The sequence below is a fragment of the Miscanthus floridulus genome, chromosome 10 (genome assembly GCF_019320115.1).
Source record: "Miscanthus floridulus cultivar M001 chromosome 10, ASM1932011v1, whole genome shotgun sequence".
Classification (NCBI taxonomy): Eukaryota; Viridiplantae; Streptophyta; class Magnoliopsida; order Poales; family Poaceae; genus Miscanthus; species Miscanthus floridulus.
The window spans coordinates 92,490,548-92,508,524 of record NC_089589.1 but is presented as its reverse complement, the minus strand read 5'-3'; the positions used below and the strand labels follow the sequence as shown (position 1 = coordinate 92,508,524).

The 17,977-nt window shown below is 42.8% G+C and overlaps 2 protein-coding genes across 2 annotated transcripts; both read right to left on the bottom strand.

Annotated features, from left to right (window-relative positions):
• Window positions 1-3,796: 3,796 nt before the first annotated feature.
• On the bottom strand, window positions 3,797-6,230 carry LOC136485106 (acyl carrier protein 4, chloroplastic-like). Its single transcript, XM_066482051.1, has 3 exons — window positions 6,016-6,230; window positions 4,456-4,551; window positions 3,797-4,339 (listed from the first exon to the last, which is right to left on the bottom strand). The coding sequence occupies exons 1-3, from the start codon at window positions 6,079-6,081 to the stop codon at window positions 4,076-4,078; spliced, it is 426 nt and encodes a 141-aa protein (XP_066338148.1). The 5' UTR covers window positions 6,082-6,230; the 3' UTR covers window positions 3,797-4,075.
• A 58-nt stretch (window positions 6,231-6,288) lies between these two features.
• LOC136489034 (disease resistance protein RGA5-like) lies at window positions 6,289-11,965 on the bottom strand. Its single transcript, XM_066485780.1, has 4 exons — window positions 11,800-11,965; window positions 6,780-7,783; window positions 6,543-6,675; window positions 6,289-6,427 (listed from the first exon to the last, which is right to left on the bottom strand). Exons 1-3 carry the CDS (start codon window positions 11,963-11,965, stop codon window positions 6,649-6,651), a joined length of 1,197 nt encoding a protein of 398 aa, XP_066341877.1. The 3' UTR covers window positions 6,289-6,427; window positions 6,543-6,648.
• Window positions 11,966-17,977: the final 6,012 nt, after the last annotated feature.

Below are 17,977 nucleotides of genomic sequence, written 5' to 3'. Positions count from 1 at the left end.
GAAGGGGCACAACGGCTCTATTTCGTGGGGGCTTCTATTTAAGCCCCATGGCTGGCTCAAGCTCACTCTCTTGCACATTTTCATTGACATAGCAACCTTATGAGCTTAGCCAAAGCCCTCCCACTCATCTCCATCATTGATCCATCGTCATTGTGAGATTGGGAGAGAATCCAAGTGCATTGCTTGAGTGATTGCATCTAGAGGCACTTGGCATTCGTGTTGTGCTACAGGTTTTGCTTGTTTCTCTTGGCTGTTGCCACCACCTAGATGGCTTGGTGCAGCGGTGGAGGATCGGCACGAGTTGGTGATTGTTCGTGGTCGTCTCTAGTGATTGTGAGGGGAGTTGTACCTTCCCCGGCGGAGTGCCGAAAGGTAACTTTAGTAAATTGCTCGTGTCATTGAGTTACCTCACTTGTGGGTCGGTTCTGGCGGTGTCCTATCGTGTGGACGAGGTTTGTGAAACACCTCTTAGCCGCCGAACCACCAAGTGTTAGTCGACACAACGGGGACGTAGCATGTTGGCAAGCACGTGAACCTCGGAAGAAAATCGGTTGTCTCTTGCTACTTGTATTCTCTCGGTGATTGGCTTAATCTTTATCTTGTGATTGGTTCACTCCATGACCCGGCGGTATAATCGTATCACTTACTCATTTACATTTCCACAAACTAGATATAGCAAGCTCTTTAGTGTAATTAGAATTGACAGCTTGCCTTGTGCTTTAAACATATCTAGTGGAGCTCTTTAGTGTAGCATTTGTGAGAGCTCTTAGTGAGTAGTGGTCAAGTAGATTGTGTGCAAATTGATCATTGCAACTAGAATTGTTGAATAGGTGGCTTGCAACCCTTGTAGAGCTAGAGCAAGTTTGCATTTCACTATTTGTCTTACTAATCAAATTGCTCTAGTTGATTTGTAGTTTTCAAATAGGCTATTTACCCCCCTCTAGCCATATTAGGACCTTTCAGAACATCAAACAACCACATCACAAAATGAGTGTTATCCACCAACAAGCTTTTTCTAAATCCTTAATTCCTCTTGGTTTTAGTCAAGCAAGAGAAAGTGTCGGATATCCTATTTTAAGCATCGGTTAATCCGCATAGAATTTGGGGACGATCCACATTCGGCGGATTTTGCCTATTCCATATCCTACATTGCATCCGACATCAGATTCGAATTATCCGTATCCACATAGATATTAAAAATTCTTCTCCATATCTTAAAATTTCATATTCGAATTGGATTGGTGAGTTATCCACACCACTTTCACCCCTAAAGCTTACAAACCGTCCCTGAAAATACATTTTCAGGGTGGTTCTTTTATGTCGATTGTCCCTGAAAATAGGTATATTTTCATTAATGGTTTACTATATTTTAGGGATGGTAGGCTTAAAAGAACCACCCGTGAAAATGTAATTTTAGGGATAGTTGCTTATGTCAACCGTCTATGAAAATAAGTGATTTTTAGGGGTGGTTTTATTAAGACCACCATCCCTAGAAATTGATTATCAAGGCGGTTGACTAAGTCAATTGCCCTTAAAAAATAGCTATGTCACAAAGAAATTCATAACTTTTTCAAAATAAAGTCGGATAAAGATAAAATTTATATTAAAATTGTATAGCTTGAGGAGATCTAAAACTTTGTAGTTGACAAAAAGTTTGTTTGAGATCGTTTAGGGTTTCCATATATAAATTAAGTTATCAGTTTTTGAATTTTGAAGTTTTCAAATGACCTTGGATAGAGACACACTCTATCAAAAGTTGATGTGCTCGATGAGATCTAAAACTTTATAGTTGAAAATTTTCCTATTTAAGATTATTATTTAGAGTCAAAATATTGATTAGAAGATTCATACATATTAGTACAAAAGGACTGCATTATATGTATAGTACAAATGACGGTGTGCTGTGGTGGTAGGAGATGGTACGTGTGAGGTAGAGGTAAATTAAATCTTGTGATAGTGGTCAGTCCTCTAGGTCTCTGACCATGCAAAAAAATATTTTTTACAACTTCTAAATGATTTTTTAAAAATTCAAAAATTATTTTTAGGGACGCTTCCATTTTTAGCATCCTAAAGTCGATTTCTATGGGCAGTTTTAAAACCACCTTTAAAAATCACTTCTTTTTACCATCGTTAGCATAGTGATGGTTTTGAAAACCGGCTCCGAAGATCATTTTTGACCATGAGCAAAAAAAATGATTTCTATACCAGTGGGTATAGATAGGAAATACTCATGCATAGCTGCATTTGACTAATTAATTGCACGGAGGAATGCATAAAAATATTATTAACAATGTTTCATGAGAGACACTTTCGTTGGCCTAGAAACGTAAGTTGAGCAGGCTCTTGCAAACGTATCTGTTACTCCATCTTATATTCGTCTAAATAAGGGCTTGTTTGGTTCCCTACTAAAGTAGTCACTTTAGTTACTAAACTACCAAACAAACTGACTAAAAATGGACTAAAATAGTTTAGTTACATTAGTCACCCAAGAGTAGCTAAAAGTGGGCTAAAGTGCCCAGTGGACAAGGGCTGCCCCTCATTTTTGCTGGTCCCCCATCCTGATTTGGACATTCATTAGGGGTAGTTTGGTCTTTGTTGAACTGCTTTAATGACCTTTAGTCACTTTTAGTCATTAGAACCAAACAGGAGTGACTAAAGTTTTGTCATTGATTTTAATAGCTAAACTTTAGCAGGGGGAACCAAACATAATAAAGAGATGTCTCAAAGCCAAGCCAACAAGACAGAATCCCCTCAATACTTGGAGAGATAGTTATCTGTAATGTAATTTTCTTTTGTTTTGGGCCTAGATGCCTTGTAACTGTTGTTTTTTTCTCTTTGTTTGGCTACTCCTTTGTACACCCTATTCCTTCATTTAATTAAAAAAAGCAAAAAAAAGTAGGGGTTTCCCCTGCTGATTCGGTCAAAATAATAAAGAGACGAGAGATTAAAAAGGGTTCAGCTTATTAGATCTAATGTAAAGGGATAATTGAATCATATAATCTCGTTTATTGACTTCATTCACTACCAGTACGTTTTCATCTGGTTTGTCTGAGAGGAACTCGGCCGCTAGCTTTCCGCTGCACGCCCCCCTAAAAGTCACAATGCTGGGCAAAAGGGTTGCAGGCTCCGTAGTTGTTCACCGTAGCCCGTAGGGCAGCATTACTGCCAAAATAAAGTATTCTGAATCATTCGTGCGTGTTTAGTTGGGTGAAAGTTGGAAATTTGGCCACTGTAGCACTTTCATTTTTATTTGGTAAATAGTGTTCAATCATAGACTAATTAGGCTCAAAACGTTCGTCTCGCAATTTCCAACCAAACTGTGTAATTAGTTTTTTTTCGTCTACATTTAATGCTCCATGCATGTATCGCAAGATTCGATGTGATGGCTGTAGCATTTTTTAGGAATTTGGGGTGAACTAAACACGCGCTCAAAAACAAAGCTGACAGCTTGACACAGTTTATGATTGTTGGAGGGGTGATCTATGATTGGACTATTGAAGCCCGACACAGCTTAACATACTACAGGTCACTACTGGCAGAAGTATGGCAGTACCTGAACACGTACGTGCATGTCAACCAATTCCGGTTCATTGGGTACAAAAGTTGCGAACAAAAATCATGTGCACTAGCGCATAACATGTTCATCAATCATCTTCTCCTAACAAAAAAAAAAACCCACACTCATCACACACAGCTAAAAAGTTGCGGAAATTGAAAGGAGAGCTGGCTATAATGTCTGTCGTCGAACAACAACGACGCTAGCTAATGCTGGGAAAGAAGAAACAAAATAGATCGATGAAAATCCTCGCAACGATGGTGGTAGGTATCAGCTAGCTCTTCCATCCGTCCATGCATACATATTCAGCCTCTTTGCTGGTTGACCTTATCAGTCAACCAACAGTGTTTTTCTCTCACAATAAACTAGCATCAACCAGGTTTATCAGCTCAGAAACCAACCAGCGAACAGGCTAATTATCTCTAGCTAGAGATGGATCAATAATGCTCATATATAGTAGTATAACAGAGCACAGCAATGATGGATTGGCCGGGTAGGTTTCGATGTCGCCTCTGTCTCTCATGCCGCCGGCGCTGCTGGGTTCTGGTCGACGAGCTTGTCGATGAGGTCGGCGGCCTCCTGGATGGTGGTGATGTTCTGGGCGTTGTCCTCCTCGACGGTGATCTTGAACTCCTCCTCCAGCGCCATGACGATCTCCACCGTGTCCAGCGAGTCGGCGCCCAGGTCCGCGAACTTGGACTCCGCCGTCAGCCCGACGTCAGCCGCCAGCGCCAGCTGCTGCTTCACGATGTCCATCACCTTGCTCACCGTCTCCGCCTTCGCCTGCATATTCCATATATATGCGCGGCATACAATACAGTTCAGATCGATAAAAAGGGGTATGTAATCAGCAGGGTCAAGAAGTGCACGTACAGGAAATCGATCAAATAAAACGTTACCGCGTAGACTCGAAACCGTGGGGATCTTAGGGAGACGAGGCCACCTCTTCGGGTGGTCGCCATGGAGACCACATTCCGGCCTGAAACTCTGCTTCCCTGCAGGTTTCAGTTAAAAGAGGCAGAGAACAGGCAGGTTCAGGCATTCAGCCATTCATTCAGGGTGGGAGGGAGCACATACATCAGTTGGAATGTAATAACAAAAATGGTAGTGTACTGTCGTATACGTATGTATATATATTCAGTAGCCAGCTATAAAATAAGTTATTTTATAGACAGCTATATATATATATATACTACAAAATAATTTATTCTGTAGCTACTTTAAATTATATATAACTACTACTACAAAATAATTTATTCTGTAGCTACTTTAAATTACGATAATTACTATATTAATTTACGAGATTATAGTGACTCCTTACTACGTGGTTTACTATAATATTATGGTAAATATTCCCATATGTTATAGTAACCCAACTATCGTAAATATGTATTGACATTATCGTAAATTAGTATATAAAATTATCGTAAATAGAGGTGGCTACAAAATAACTTATTTTGTAGCTGGCTACTGAATATTCTCTCTCTCTCTCTCTCTATATATATATATCAAGGGATACATACATACATATATGCTAATATAATATGCAATGCAACGAGCAGGGGATCCAGGAAATATTTCAGGTGGCGCTGAACAACACCGCTGCTCGATCTTAAGTCTCAGCCCCCATACACTATAAAACTTTACCTAAAAATTCATGTAGCTCCACAGGGGGTCCACTGCTCCGATATGGGTAGGGGGGCTTGAGCCCCCCACCCCCCCCCCCCCCCCCCCCCCACCCCCACCGCCGTGTCCGCCCCTGAATGCAACTACTGCTAGGTCTGAAACCGGGAAAAATGTGCAAACAGATAGTACGGCGTTGGACAGCGCGGTTTCATCCAAAATACGAGCATGTTGAACCCAAAAAGTACGATGCACCTCGAAAAGGGAATGAGGATGTAGCACCAAATACTACTATTTGCACCCCTGCTGACCGCCGTACCTCTTCAGGACAAGGATCTGGAGAAGGGGATAACTGCTACCGGCAACGGCAACGTTCATATTCTGTTGAGTGGCCGACAAAACGCAGGATCTACACGGATTAGCTATCTACGCTTTTGTTGCTGGCCGGTGCTGCTTTTCCGTTACGTACACAGCTAGTCCCCTGTTTCATGTAACCATCGACATTGGCCTCGCTGATTACGCTTCTACTGGCGCATGCAAAACCTACAGAAAACGTACTAGAACCTACACCTGCCACAGTGCTAGCTTCAGTGTCGTCCACACAACACATTGCCTTGGAGTATGAATGAATATGATTTCATATACTGGCACACGTACTACAAACTCAAAGTTTGTAGTAGAAAATTTTGCCACGAACCAGACGAACTGGTTATAATGTCCACCGACCAACCAAAACACAGCTTGGGCAGTGATGTAGCGTAAATATGTAAAAACAAGCACACAAAAAGATAGGAAGAAACAAAAAGAGATGCTACTAGTATTTCAGTATTTATTACCTTCCAGCTCAGCGTTGGTGCCTTGCAGTAACCGGCCTTGGCGGAGATGGCGGACAAGGTGGCCATTGGAGCAGCTCAGCAGCTTGTTAGAGCAGCCAGCAGATGGGGTTGTTGGGACCGGAAGTGCAAGTGCCGGGAGAATGAACGGAGGAGAAGCAGAGGAAACTAACCAAAGCTAGCAGCAAATGGAGCTGGGCAGGGAGGCAGACCGGAGGGGTTTTGGATTAGATTAAATCCTGGGCTCCGAGGTGGCGTGATTCTGGCCACCTGCTCCGGCCCTGTCTCCTGTTATCTCTGTATGTGGGCCCAGGAGCTAACCTTTGGTGGTTTTCACAAAATTGGGCCCAGCACAGCACCTCGAATCCTGAAGATGCTCCTTCGTCTTGCCCTCTCCCTGTATTCTGAATCTGAACTAGGAAACACAAGTTATGGTTTCAGCTAAACAATACTGGAATGAGCGCAAGTACTGCAAATGATTAAAATTCAGCTTGTTTTCCAAAAAAAAAAAACAGAGATTCAAACCATACCAGTAATATGAACGAGGCTCAAGCGTGACGACACATTTGAGTTGCGAGGATTTTATCCATGACAGTATATACAATATCAGCTTAAATACGCATCAAAGATACCGCATCAGCCAGATCTCCATGAGCCACCATGCTTCAGTTGACAAGTTATGCAGATAATAAGTAAGAAGCATTATAAACGAGACGAAATTTCGAGCAACCAAACATATAAGTTATATATATGCTGAATCACATTACCTTGTCCAACTCAAGCGTGGGTCTATTGGGATTCAACTCCAGAGCTTTCCGTATCGAAGCCTCTGCCGCCTCCACCTCCTCAAGCTCCGCACAGTAACAGTTCATATGAACAATGGCATGGTTGAGCGAGGAGAGGCTCTCCAGGCCGCACTCGAAGTCGCCAAACTGATCCAAGGTATGCCGCACATGGAGGTCCAAACGAACGGTTCGGAGCTTTGGCATGGCTCCTGCTGCAAACTCCACCTCCATGGCGCCAGGCCCGATTCTGAACTTCGTCAGGCAACGGAATGGACAGTCGTCACTGCCGATGGCCAACCTCTTGTGCCTGTCTTTTCTGTGCTCCTTCACCCATATGTAGAGGCTGCGAAGAGATGGTATTCTGCCAAGGACCTGGAGGTCCTCCTCTTGTAGTGTCAGCAGTGTGATGTCTAGGGCGGACAGGGCAAGGAGCGATGGCATCCATCTTGGCACACAGCCTACAGTACCAGGCCCTACGTTAATGGACCGAAGCTGTTGAGGCCCTGGTGTTAACAACATGCCAATGCTGGAACCAAGGCCGTTGTGGCAATCAAATACCTGCAGGGATTCAAGGTTCACCAGGTTGGATAGAAAGTGAACAAAAGGTTCCTCATAGCTCTCGTCGTCCCAGTCGTCGAAGCGGACCATCAAACGCCTCAGCTCGGTCAGCCTGCTCAATTCACACAGCATTGTTGGGGAACTGATTGTTATACATGGTGATAACTTCTGTAGAGAAATTAAGTTCCCAAGGCATTCTGGTAGAGACAAGAACTCTAGTTTTCTTAGCTGGACAAATGCTGGTGGAAGCGCTTTTATGTTGGTCATATTCAAGTCCAGGAACTGCAGAAGCTGTAGGTTCCCAATCTCATTTGGTATCTCAGTGATGGATGTCAAAGATAGCTTTAGATATCTCAGGTGATACAAATTGCAGATGTGCTTGCAGTGACTGTTATACACCTGAGTACAGCCATATAAATCCAACACACCTAAAAATTACCAAAAAAAGGAAAAAAAATAAACTTGCTCGCTGTAGCTTATTGCACTGCAACTAGCTATTTTTGTGTGTGTGTGTGACTGCATCTACGACTATTTGAACTAAGACGTATAATTAGGAAGCAAGGGGAAGGCACGCCTAGGGATGAAAAACCCTCCAAAAAAACTAAATGGGTTATTCAAATATATCCTCATGGATTTCCCACATTCAAAAAAGTAGTCATGGATTCTAAGGTGCTTTGAGTTTCTAGAGAAGAGAAAAAAAATTAAAGCATCCTCCTCCTGGCTAGCGCTCTTGCGATTTGCTGACTTGCTAGTACTCCGGATCGTCCTCCTCCTCGCTAGAATCATAGCCGGTGCTGAAGGACTCCTACGAGATTAAATATATAGCGGCCAAACTTTCTTGTTCGCAGTAAAATTCAACAGCAAAATGACCCTATTGGTTGGTTTTGCCTGCAGGTTTTTTTCTGGTTCTCTTTCTGATCTGTAGTATGGTAAACACGCATAATGGAATTCATCCGATCAAGTCTCGCATCGATGTAATGCCTAACGAAGGAGCCACATAGCTATTCAAATTTTACAGCACACGCAAGAAAGTCCGAGCATTGTAAATTTGACCAGGCTGGACACATCTTACATTCTGTACGCTTGTGGAATAATCCCACCGAGCATAAGAAATATCAACACCTTGGGGTTTTATGCATATGGGTAGTATGGCTTAGTCTGCAATCACCAAATATTATAATGTTATTTTTGATTAATGAATTATGCAATCAATGGTTAAAATGATGCTTTCTAGTAACATGGTAAAAGGGGGCTAGAACATTGGGCCTTTTTGGATTGCTCTAGTCTTACCTCTATAAGGATTAAATCTTAAAGCGGTCACTCAGGACTTATAGTACAATCGTGAGAGCTACATGGCTCTAACTTTAGCTAAGTAATCTGAACTTCTTTAGCTTGTTAGTGGTTATCGAAAGGCGCTAGAGGGGGGTAGGTTGCAGAATGGCTTCTTGTCTCCCAAAGTGTGTGCTATGCCATGACCATGTGTGCCACTCTAGCAGAGGGGCTCGATTCGCCTAGCTGTTGAAACCTCTCGGCTACTAACTTGTTAGGGGGACTTTAGAATGGCTTCATCGTGAAACCCTAGCACACATTATTGGAAAATGTGATATGGGATTCATGACCCCTGGCATATGAGAATCATGACTCAGGGGTAAAGTTATACAAACTCTGTGAAGTTATTTAAAACTTTTATAGTAGTGCTCTCGATCATGAGTGGCCTAGATCCTTTTTTATTCGTTGGTTACCATGGATGATTTGGATGATGATTAATCTTGATGTTAAATATACTATTCACTTGTGGTGCTAAGCATAACCTAGCAACTTAGGTTTAGTAAATAAAACATGACCAACTAAAAAATGCTTACTCGTAGTACAACCGAGTCTAGCCTTTTGAGCCTTTGCATAAACTTATGTTATACTTGTTGAGTATGGTGTGCTCACACTTGCTATAAATTCAAAAAAAGAATCCTAGATGGGTACCAGATGGTGGTTCAAGTGAAGAGTTTGTTGTGGAGTTTCATGAGTACTAGAGTGCTCCCCCAGTCATCCGTCACTACGGAGAATAGAGACTCGAAGAGGAGTTTAGTCCTGTTGTCCTTTGTTATAGATGTGAGTCTTGATGTAATGATGTTAACAATATATAATAAAGCACTGCTTATGATATTTTCCATGTTTTTTTGGCTATATATGTCGTGTGGACATCTTGAGCACATATATAGTTAGCTCTTGGTCTTCTTAGGAAAATTTGGTGTGACAATATATCAAGTGATCAACACAAAACTTCCTTCTTGTTAGTTGCTTTAAAGCTTCATCTTCAAGAGGTGACTAGAAGAGGAGTTGTCCTCATCAGATGAGTTTGAATCAAAACCCAATTCCAGGGGGATGTCAGGACCCATAGCTCTATGAAATCTCATCGACGAGCTAGAGTGCTCAATATCAATAAGGTCTTGTGGGAAGTTTAGGGGCTGAGGGACATCTAACGTGTCTGCTAGAGCTTCATTCTGTTATGGGGGATTTTCTAGTACTTGCTGGTTACTCACAATAGCACTTGCAAAGATGTCTAGGTTCTAGGCTGGCCTGTTGTTGCCAATGTCCACCTCCATGTCATCAACAATGTTGTGGTTATCTTCCAGGTGATCCAAAGGGATGAGATGTGCCAGAGTTCGGGTGAGGGTTCACTAGTGTATATATGGGTTACAGCCCAGTTGGGAAACCCCTTCAGTCTCGGTTTCCTAATCAGAAGTGTGAATCTAGGACTAAAGGCCCCCCTTTTAGTCCCGGGTCAAGGAACCGGGACTGAAAGGGGTCATTTAGTCCCAGTTGGTAGGCTCCTGACCTTGCTCCGGGGCTGGCACGTTTAGTCTCGGTTGGTGTTACCAACCGGTACTAAAGGCACCTTTTCTTTCTTTTTCTTTCCTTTTTGTTTTATGTTTTTTTTTCAATTCAATTCTTTTTGGTTTCAATTAGCTTTTCGTATACGTGTTCTACGCTACTAATATACGTCCATACGTATAAGTTTCTGTTAGAGCATTATACATACTTAACAAATTAAAATGTATGAAACTATACAAATATTTCAAAAGCTAGTACATGGAACTATATACATAAGCTAACAAAAGCTTGTACTGTCCTTGGGATTACATTCAATCCTAATCTTCATCACGGTTTGGAACTAATTTTCTTCCTATCATAGTACTCTTCATTTGAATCTAAGACCTAGTCATTAATAAACCTGTTAATGACTCTTGAGTTGCTTTGATCGGGTCAATTCGTATGACCTTTTGCTTCCTCCATTCACGCTTCGAATGAAAGAAAAAGTATGAATATATATATGATTAGTGTGTATATATATCAACACAATGGTAATAAATAAATTATGTATATTGTTTACGTACTTCGAGGCAACATGTATTGCATGAGGTGCTCGCAAACGTAGGCCCTGTTTGGTTCCAAGCTCCTAAAATTTTTAGGAGCTAAAAGTTTTAGGCGCTTTTTATGAGGCTGCTAAAACCTCCTAAAAGAGTGTTTAGTTCCATCTCCTAAAACTGACTAAAAACAATAAATGCACTAGCAAATAGACTATGCAGCCCTCCTCTAGGAGAGAGAGAGAGGAGGCAGGGCAATAAAGGAGGGGTAGTGGGGGTCCAGGATGGACTTTAGGAGCTTTTAGGAGGGGGTGGAGCTCCTATAAGTTTTTGGCCCCTCCTAAAGTTTTTAGAAGTTTTTAGGAGGAGGTGTTTGGTTCTTTAGGCAAATTCTATCCAGATTTTAGCTCCTAAAACTTTTAGGAGGGGTAACCAAACAGGGCCGTAGTATCCACATAAGTTGTTCCCCTTTTCCTATATCAGAGACCACTTTACGAGAAAATGATTCATCAACTAATGAAGCATGGTAATAATAAATTTAACTAAATAAAGATGCGGTACTTTATATTCGTCTATCGTCAGAGGCACCTTTCATTCACCAGGGTATTTCTTAGTAAACGTTACCACCCAAAAAACCAAGATTACTTGTGGCACCTTGCTGCTATTGTTGCCAATCTAGGAACTGAGGGTTCAGACCTAAAACCATAGGTCCATGCTTCGGGTGAGGCTCTCCATCCACTAGAACTCCTCACCAACAGGAAAGGTGTTAAGTAATTCTCCATTAAGGGCTACTTTGGAAGTATGGGGAGTCTAGCCCAGGAAAGAGAAGCCCTCGAGAGGGTTCTGACGCCAATTCGTTTCCCTGGGTTGTCTTCCCTGCCAGAGGTTTAGTTCCCTGTCGCTGTTTGGAGAAAAGAGCAGGAATCTCAGGGAAAAAATGGTCTCAATAAATCATGAAAAAAGAGAGAGAAAAACTAGAAATAAAAGTATGACCGCTATCTCCTCTTCTTGTTCCTGATGATCAGGAAGACACCGGAGCAGGCTTCCAAGCAGCTGAGCAGCATGATGGCGAGGCCGCTCACCAGGATGTGCACACCGGCCATGACAGGCGTGGAGTGAACCCCGAGTCGGAGGCCAGCGACACTGCAACAGCGAGGCTGAAGCCGTTGTGGCCTGCGGCACCACCGTCGCGATCAGCACGGCCACCACCGTCGTCGAGTTGATGGCGTTGTTCGCGATGCCCTGCATGCGCACGCGCGTCTACTGCGAGTGCGCCTTGTGCTTGATGTCTCGCTCACCTGCTGCTTCAGCTCGCGCGCCTACTTGTTGCCGCCGCCGCCGCCACCCGGGGTGATGGTGCGCGCCAACTGCACGCCGTGCTCCGCCAGCAGCTTCGCCGCGTCTGCGTTGCCCATCTTATCCGCTGTGTCTAGCGGGGTCTCGCGGGACCGTGGTCCGGCATCGTGACCAGCCGCTTGATGATCTCGTGGCGCGCCTTGTGCGCGGACATGTGCAGCGCGGTATTGTCCTTGTTGTCCGTCTGGTTGAGCAGCGCCGTCTCGGCGGCAAGGAGCGCGTCGACGAGGTCTAGCCTGGTGCCCTTGGGTATCCGGTGCCCTTGGTGGCCATGTGCAGCGTGGTCTGGCCCTTCTTGTCCATGCGCAGCGCGATGCTGGGCTTCGCCTCCAGCAGCACGCACCACCTCCACAGCCTGGTTCTGCCTGGACAGCAGCGCCCCGAGCTCCTCGGCGTCCATGCCGGACATCATCTCCGCATGGACCCGAGCTGGCCGGCGCGCGCCGCCGCGTGCATCGCGGTGTCGTCCCGCTTCCCCGTCAGCTGCTTTGTCATCTTCTTGTGCCGCGTCGCCGCCTGCGCCGCCCTCGGCGAGTCCATCGCCAACACTGCGACAGCCGACAGCGACTCGCGAAAGGAGGGACCGGGCCTCGGGGAAGCGCTCCCGGCCTCTTGCGTCGTGGATTGCTCCCTCGTGAAAAACGCGGGGAAGGGGGCTGTATTCTACGTCTCCGGGACCTTCCAAATGCAGCGGAAGATTACCCCGTGACAGATCGTCCCGTGGGTTCCCGCCCCGGACAATCGCAGGCGGTGGGGATCAGCGCTTCCAAATTAGCCCTAAGGATGTAGACCGAGATGACCACGAGCGCCCCGAACCACAAAGCAATGCTCCCCTAGAAACAACCAGACTGCGAGGGACTCTGTCTGGGCTCAAAATAAGGGCATGAACAAAAATACGAGACTTGTGCGCATCTGTAAACCAAACAAGAACCCGACCATAAGAAGCAATTGCAGCTTTGATGTAATCATGTTTCTGGAAGTCGGGGGGAAAAGCTAGAAACATAATCCAAACAACTCTGGTGTAGGCACAAGCTCTAGTATTGATCCCTTCATCATGATTTACAACTCCGACTACATGACCTTGACCAAAGTTGTGCGGACTATTATGGACGAGTTGATCTCTTTTGAAAAATGATTGCAGCCTATAATCAGACCCAATCCAAGCGAGAGAGATGAACAGAGAGAACATGGACCCTTTGGGTGTCCTCCAAGAACTCGACGACGAGGTTCAGAGTCAGCCTCAGTCACTACATGAACTGCTGGCTTCCCCGAGTGCAAGGGGAAGCCATTTGGGGAAGAGCCTGCGGCTAATCCTCCCACGGGAAAGGCACCTTCCCCGAGTGTCGAAAATCGTGCACTCAGGGAAGGCTTTGCCGAGTGCCGTGCTAGCACTCGGGGAAGACTTGACGCCGTTGACCGACGACCGACGCCGTTTTTTTTATTTTCTTCCCCGAGTGCAACACTCGGGAAAGATTTTTGATTTTTTTTAAATACTCTTTGCCGAGTGCCGCAGCTCAGGCACTTGGGGAAGCCACCTCTAAAAATTCTTTTTTTTTTGTTTTTTCTTTTTCCATGTAAACAACAAAGCATATATATATCACAAACCACAAATCAACAACAATATATCACAAACCACATTTATATATCACAAACGACCAAATTTATCCGAAATCCACAATATATTACAAACCACACGTCACTATTCTAAGTTCACAAGTTCTGATTGTGCACCTGCTACGACTCTAAATTTGACAAGATACTGGATGATAACAGGGAGGGAAAGCTACCATCAATTTTATATATTCTTTTGCTTCCTTTGACTGTCTTCAGTGCGCTTGATCTTATGCCCAGCATTTAATAGGATGGTAGCTTTCCCTCCCTGTTATCATCTGATAGTAAATAATGCAAATCAAGATCGAACACGAGACACAGATTTTTACGTGGAAAACCCTTGTGGGGAAAAACCACGGGCGCCAACCGGCGATCTTCACTATATGAAGAGAGTTTACAGAACGCAGGGAATACAATGAGTCGTCAGCTCTTCCCGTGCAGCTTACAAGATGTATTTAAATAGGACGGACTGACTGCAGTCAAATACGGAAACAAATTCGCTAATAAACATGACCAAACCGTGGGCCCTCCAGGCGTCCCCACAAGACCAACGTTATAATTCGGATCATATTCCAACAAACTCCACCTTGAGACGAATTCCATCTTGTAGCAAATGAAGTATCAATCAATCAACTCACTTCAATAATAAACAATCACCGGTGCTAAAAAAATCACTAGGACTTAATTTGTAATGCCAACTAAGCTTGAGCATAGCACAAACTTAGCTCCAGGAACTGGCTTTATCAACATATCAGCAGGATTATCATGAGTACTTATCTTGCACACCTTAACATCACCTTCAGCAATAACACCTCGAATGAAGTGATACCTCACATCAATATGCTTTGTCCTTTCATGAAACATCTGATCCTTGATAAGACAAATAGCACTTTGGCTATCACAATGAATAGTAGTGCAAGAAGTAACCCCGCAAAGTTCAGAGTATAGACCTCTCAACCAAATAGCTTCTTTAAAAGCTTCAGAAATAGCCATATATTCAGCTTCTGTAGTAGACAGAGCAACAATGGACTGCAAACATGCTTTCCAGCTAACAGCACAACCACCAATGGTGAAAACATAACCTGTGAGAGATCTCCTCTTATCCAAATCACCAGCAAAATCAGAATCAACATAACCAACAAGTCCATCTCTAGATTTCCCAAACTGCAAATAGGCATTAGAAGTACCTCGCAAATATCTGAAAATCCATTGAACAGCCCTCCAATGCTCCTTACCAGGATTAGCCATGAATCTACTGACAACATTCAATGCATGAGATAAACCAGGACGAGAACAAACCATGGCATACATAAGAGAACCAACTGCACTGGAATATGGAACTCTAGACATGTACTCAATATCTTTATCTGACTCTGGACATAAATTTGATGATAATCTAAAATGTGCAGCTAATGGAGTACTCACTAGTTTTGCATTATACATATTGAAACGACGAAGAACCTTTTCAATATAACCTCGCTGACTGAGGTATAATTTACCAGATTTTCTATCTCTAGTAATTTCCATACCAAGAATTTTCTTAGCTGCACCCAAGTCCTTCATCTCAAATTCTTTACTCAATTGTGCCTTTAATTTAGCTATTTCTGATTTATCTTTAGCAGCAATCAACATATCATCAACGTAAAGAAGCAAATAAATAGCTGAGCCATTAACAATCTTCAAATAAACACAGCTATCATAATCTGACCGCTTAAAACCATGAGAGAGCATAAATGTGTCAAACCTCTTGTACCATTGCCTAGGAGATTGCTTCAAACCATAAAGAGACTTCTTTAGTCTACACACAAGGTTTTCTTTTCCAGGAATAACAAAACCTTCAGGTTGGTTCATATAAATGTCTTCTTCCAACTCCCCATGTAAGAATGCAGTTTTAACATCAAGTTGCTCAAGTTCATAATCATGCATGGCAACAATACTAAGCAAAGTACGAATAGAACTATGCTTAACAACTGGGGAAAAGACATCATTATAATCAATACCTGGAATCTGGCTATAGCCCTTAGCAACCAACCTCGCTTTATACCTTGCTGGCTCACTAGGAGAAAGACCCTCCTTTCTTTTATAAATCCATTTGCAACGGACAGGCTTTTTGTTCTTGGGCAATTTCACTAAATCCCAAGTACCATTCTTTTCAAGTGACTCCATCTCATCTTGCATAGCGGTCATCCAATTGTTGCAATCAGCAGAAGTAATAGCCTCAGAATAATTAGAAGGTTCTGAATTACCTTCAATCTCTTCTGCAACACTCATAGCATAAGCAACATTGCATTCTTCAATATACCTTTTAACAGGCTTTGGCTGCCTTCTGGACCTATCAGCAGCAATAGAACGTTGTGGAGACTGCACAACTGGAGAAGAATGCTCAGCAATAGAAGAATCATCAACAATTGGAGAAATTTCAGCAATCGGTGCATCTTGGACAATAGCATTATCAACATCTGGTGAATCAATTAAGTGCTCCACCTGCACACTTATTTTCTCCCCCTCAATAGGAGCATCAACAGAAGGATTGTCAACAAACATAACAGTTTCATTAAAGATAACATTCCTGCTAAGCATAACCTTCTGAGTCTAGGGATTCCACAATTTATAACCTTTAACACCAGATTGATAACCAATAAAAATGCATTTAACAGCTCTAGGCTCCAATTTACCATTATCAACGTGAGCATAAGCAGTACAACCAAAAACTCTCAATTGTGAATAATCAGCTGGAGAACCATACCATACCTCAATTGGAGTTTTCTTATCAAGAGGAATAGAGGGTGAACGGTTAATAAGATAGCAAGCAGTGGAAGTGGCTTCAGCCCAAAAACGCCTATTTAAGCCAGCATTAGACAACATGCAACGGGCCCTGGAGATGATAGTTCTGTTCATACGCTCAGCTACACCATTCTGTTGAGGCGTATAAGGAATAGTGTAGTGCCTAACAATGCCTTGAGACTTGCAATATGCATTAAACTCATTAGAACAGAATTCCATCCCATTATCAGTGCGAAGCTTTTTAACCTTCTTTTCAGTTTGATTTTCAATCATAATCTTCCACTCTTTAAATACTGAAAATGCTTCTGATTTATGCTTCAAGAAATAAGGCCATACCTTACGAGAATAATCATCAATGATTGTCAACATATAACGAGAACCACCAAAAGAAAGCTTGCGAGACGGTCCCCATAAATCAGAATGCACATAATCAAGAATACCTTTACTTTTATGTGTAGAGATATTAAATAACACCCTCTTGTGTTTGCCAAACACACAATGCTCACAAAACTTCAACTTACTGATGCTATGATCATCAAGAAGTTCTCTCTTGCACAATTCATGCAAGCCTTGCTCACTCATATGTCCAAGACGCTTATGCCAAAGATCAGTAGCATCAGAATTAGATGATGAATTGGAAATTACAGTGGCATCACCTGTAATTGTAGTACCACGAAGACGGTACAAATTTGGAGATTTCAATTCACCTTTCATAACAATAAGAGAACCTTTTGACACCTTTAAAACTCCATCTCCACCGGAGTACTTGTACCCTTTAGCATCAAGAGTACTGAGAGAAATAAGATTCTTGCTCATGCTTGGAATATGCTTAACGTCAGCCAAAGTTCTGACAATGCCATCATGCATCTTAATCTGAATGGATCCAATACCAACAATATCAAGTGGACTGTCATCACCCAATCTAACAGAACCTCCACCTTGGAGTGAATCATAGGTCACAAACCAATCTCTATTAGAGCATATATGAAAAGAAGCAGCGGAATCAAGAATCCATTCATCATCACTATTAGCACATCCAGCAAAAGCAACAAGCGAATCACCATCGGAATAATCTGCCTTAGAAGCAGCAACAGAAGCATTACCTTCATCATTGGGTTTACCTTTCTCTCTATATGTGCCAGTTCTCTTCTCTTTATTCTTCAATTTCAAACAATCCTCGATAAAGTGATTATCCTTCTTGCAATACTTGCAGAATTTATCACCTCTACCTCGAGACTTTGATCGGCCTTTGTAACGATTAGAACTTTTGCCTCTATTGCCATTATTTGATTTATTTTCTGTCCTCCCACGAACAGACAACGCTTCTCCTTTGGAAGCAGAACCTTCAGAAGACACCATCAATTTCATCTTTTCCTTAGCATGCAACGCCTCACAGACCTCATCAAGAGTTAGTGTATCATGACTATATAATAAAGTATCTCTGAAGTTTGAAAATGAACTAGGCAAAGAGCACAAAAGAATGAGAGCCAAATCCTCATCATCATAATC

Excerpts from the sequence above, each read along its gene's own strand:
- LOC136489034 (XM_066485780.1), bottom strand. The coding sequence starts at position 11,965 with ATGCAGGGCATCGCGAACAACGCCATCAACTCGACGACGGTGGTGGCC. Across the intron at positions 7,784-11,799 it reads TGGCCGGTGTGCACATCCTG|GTGTGTTGGATTTATATGGC; the intron begins GTGAGCGGCCTC and ends GGTAATTTTTAG. Across the intron at positions 6,676-6,779 it reads CCACGCTTGAGTTGGACAAG|CATGGTGGCTCATGGAGATC; the intron begins GTAATGTGATTC and ends TGTCAACTGAAG.
- LOC136485106 (XM_066482051.1), bottom strand. The coding sequence starts at position 6,081 with ATGGCCACCTTGTCCGCCATCTCCGCCAAGGCCGGTTACTGCAAGGCA. Across the intron at positions 4,552-6,015 it reads CACCAACGCTGAGCTGGAAG|GGAAGCAGAGTTTCAGGCCG; the intron begins GTAATAAATACT and ends TGAAACCTGCAG. Across the intron at positions 4,340-4,455 it reads CACGGTTTCGAGTCTACGCG|GCGAAGGCGGAGACGGTGAG; the intron begins GTAACGTTTTAT and ends TGGAATATGCAG.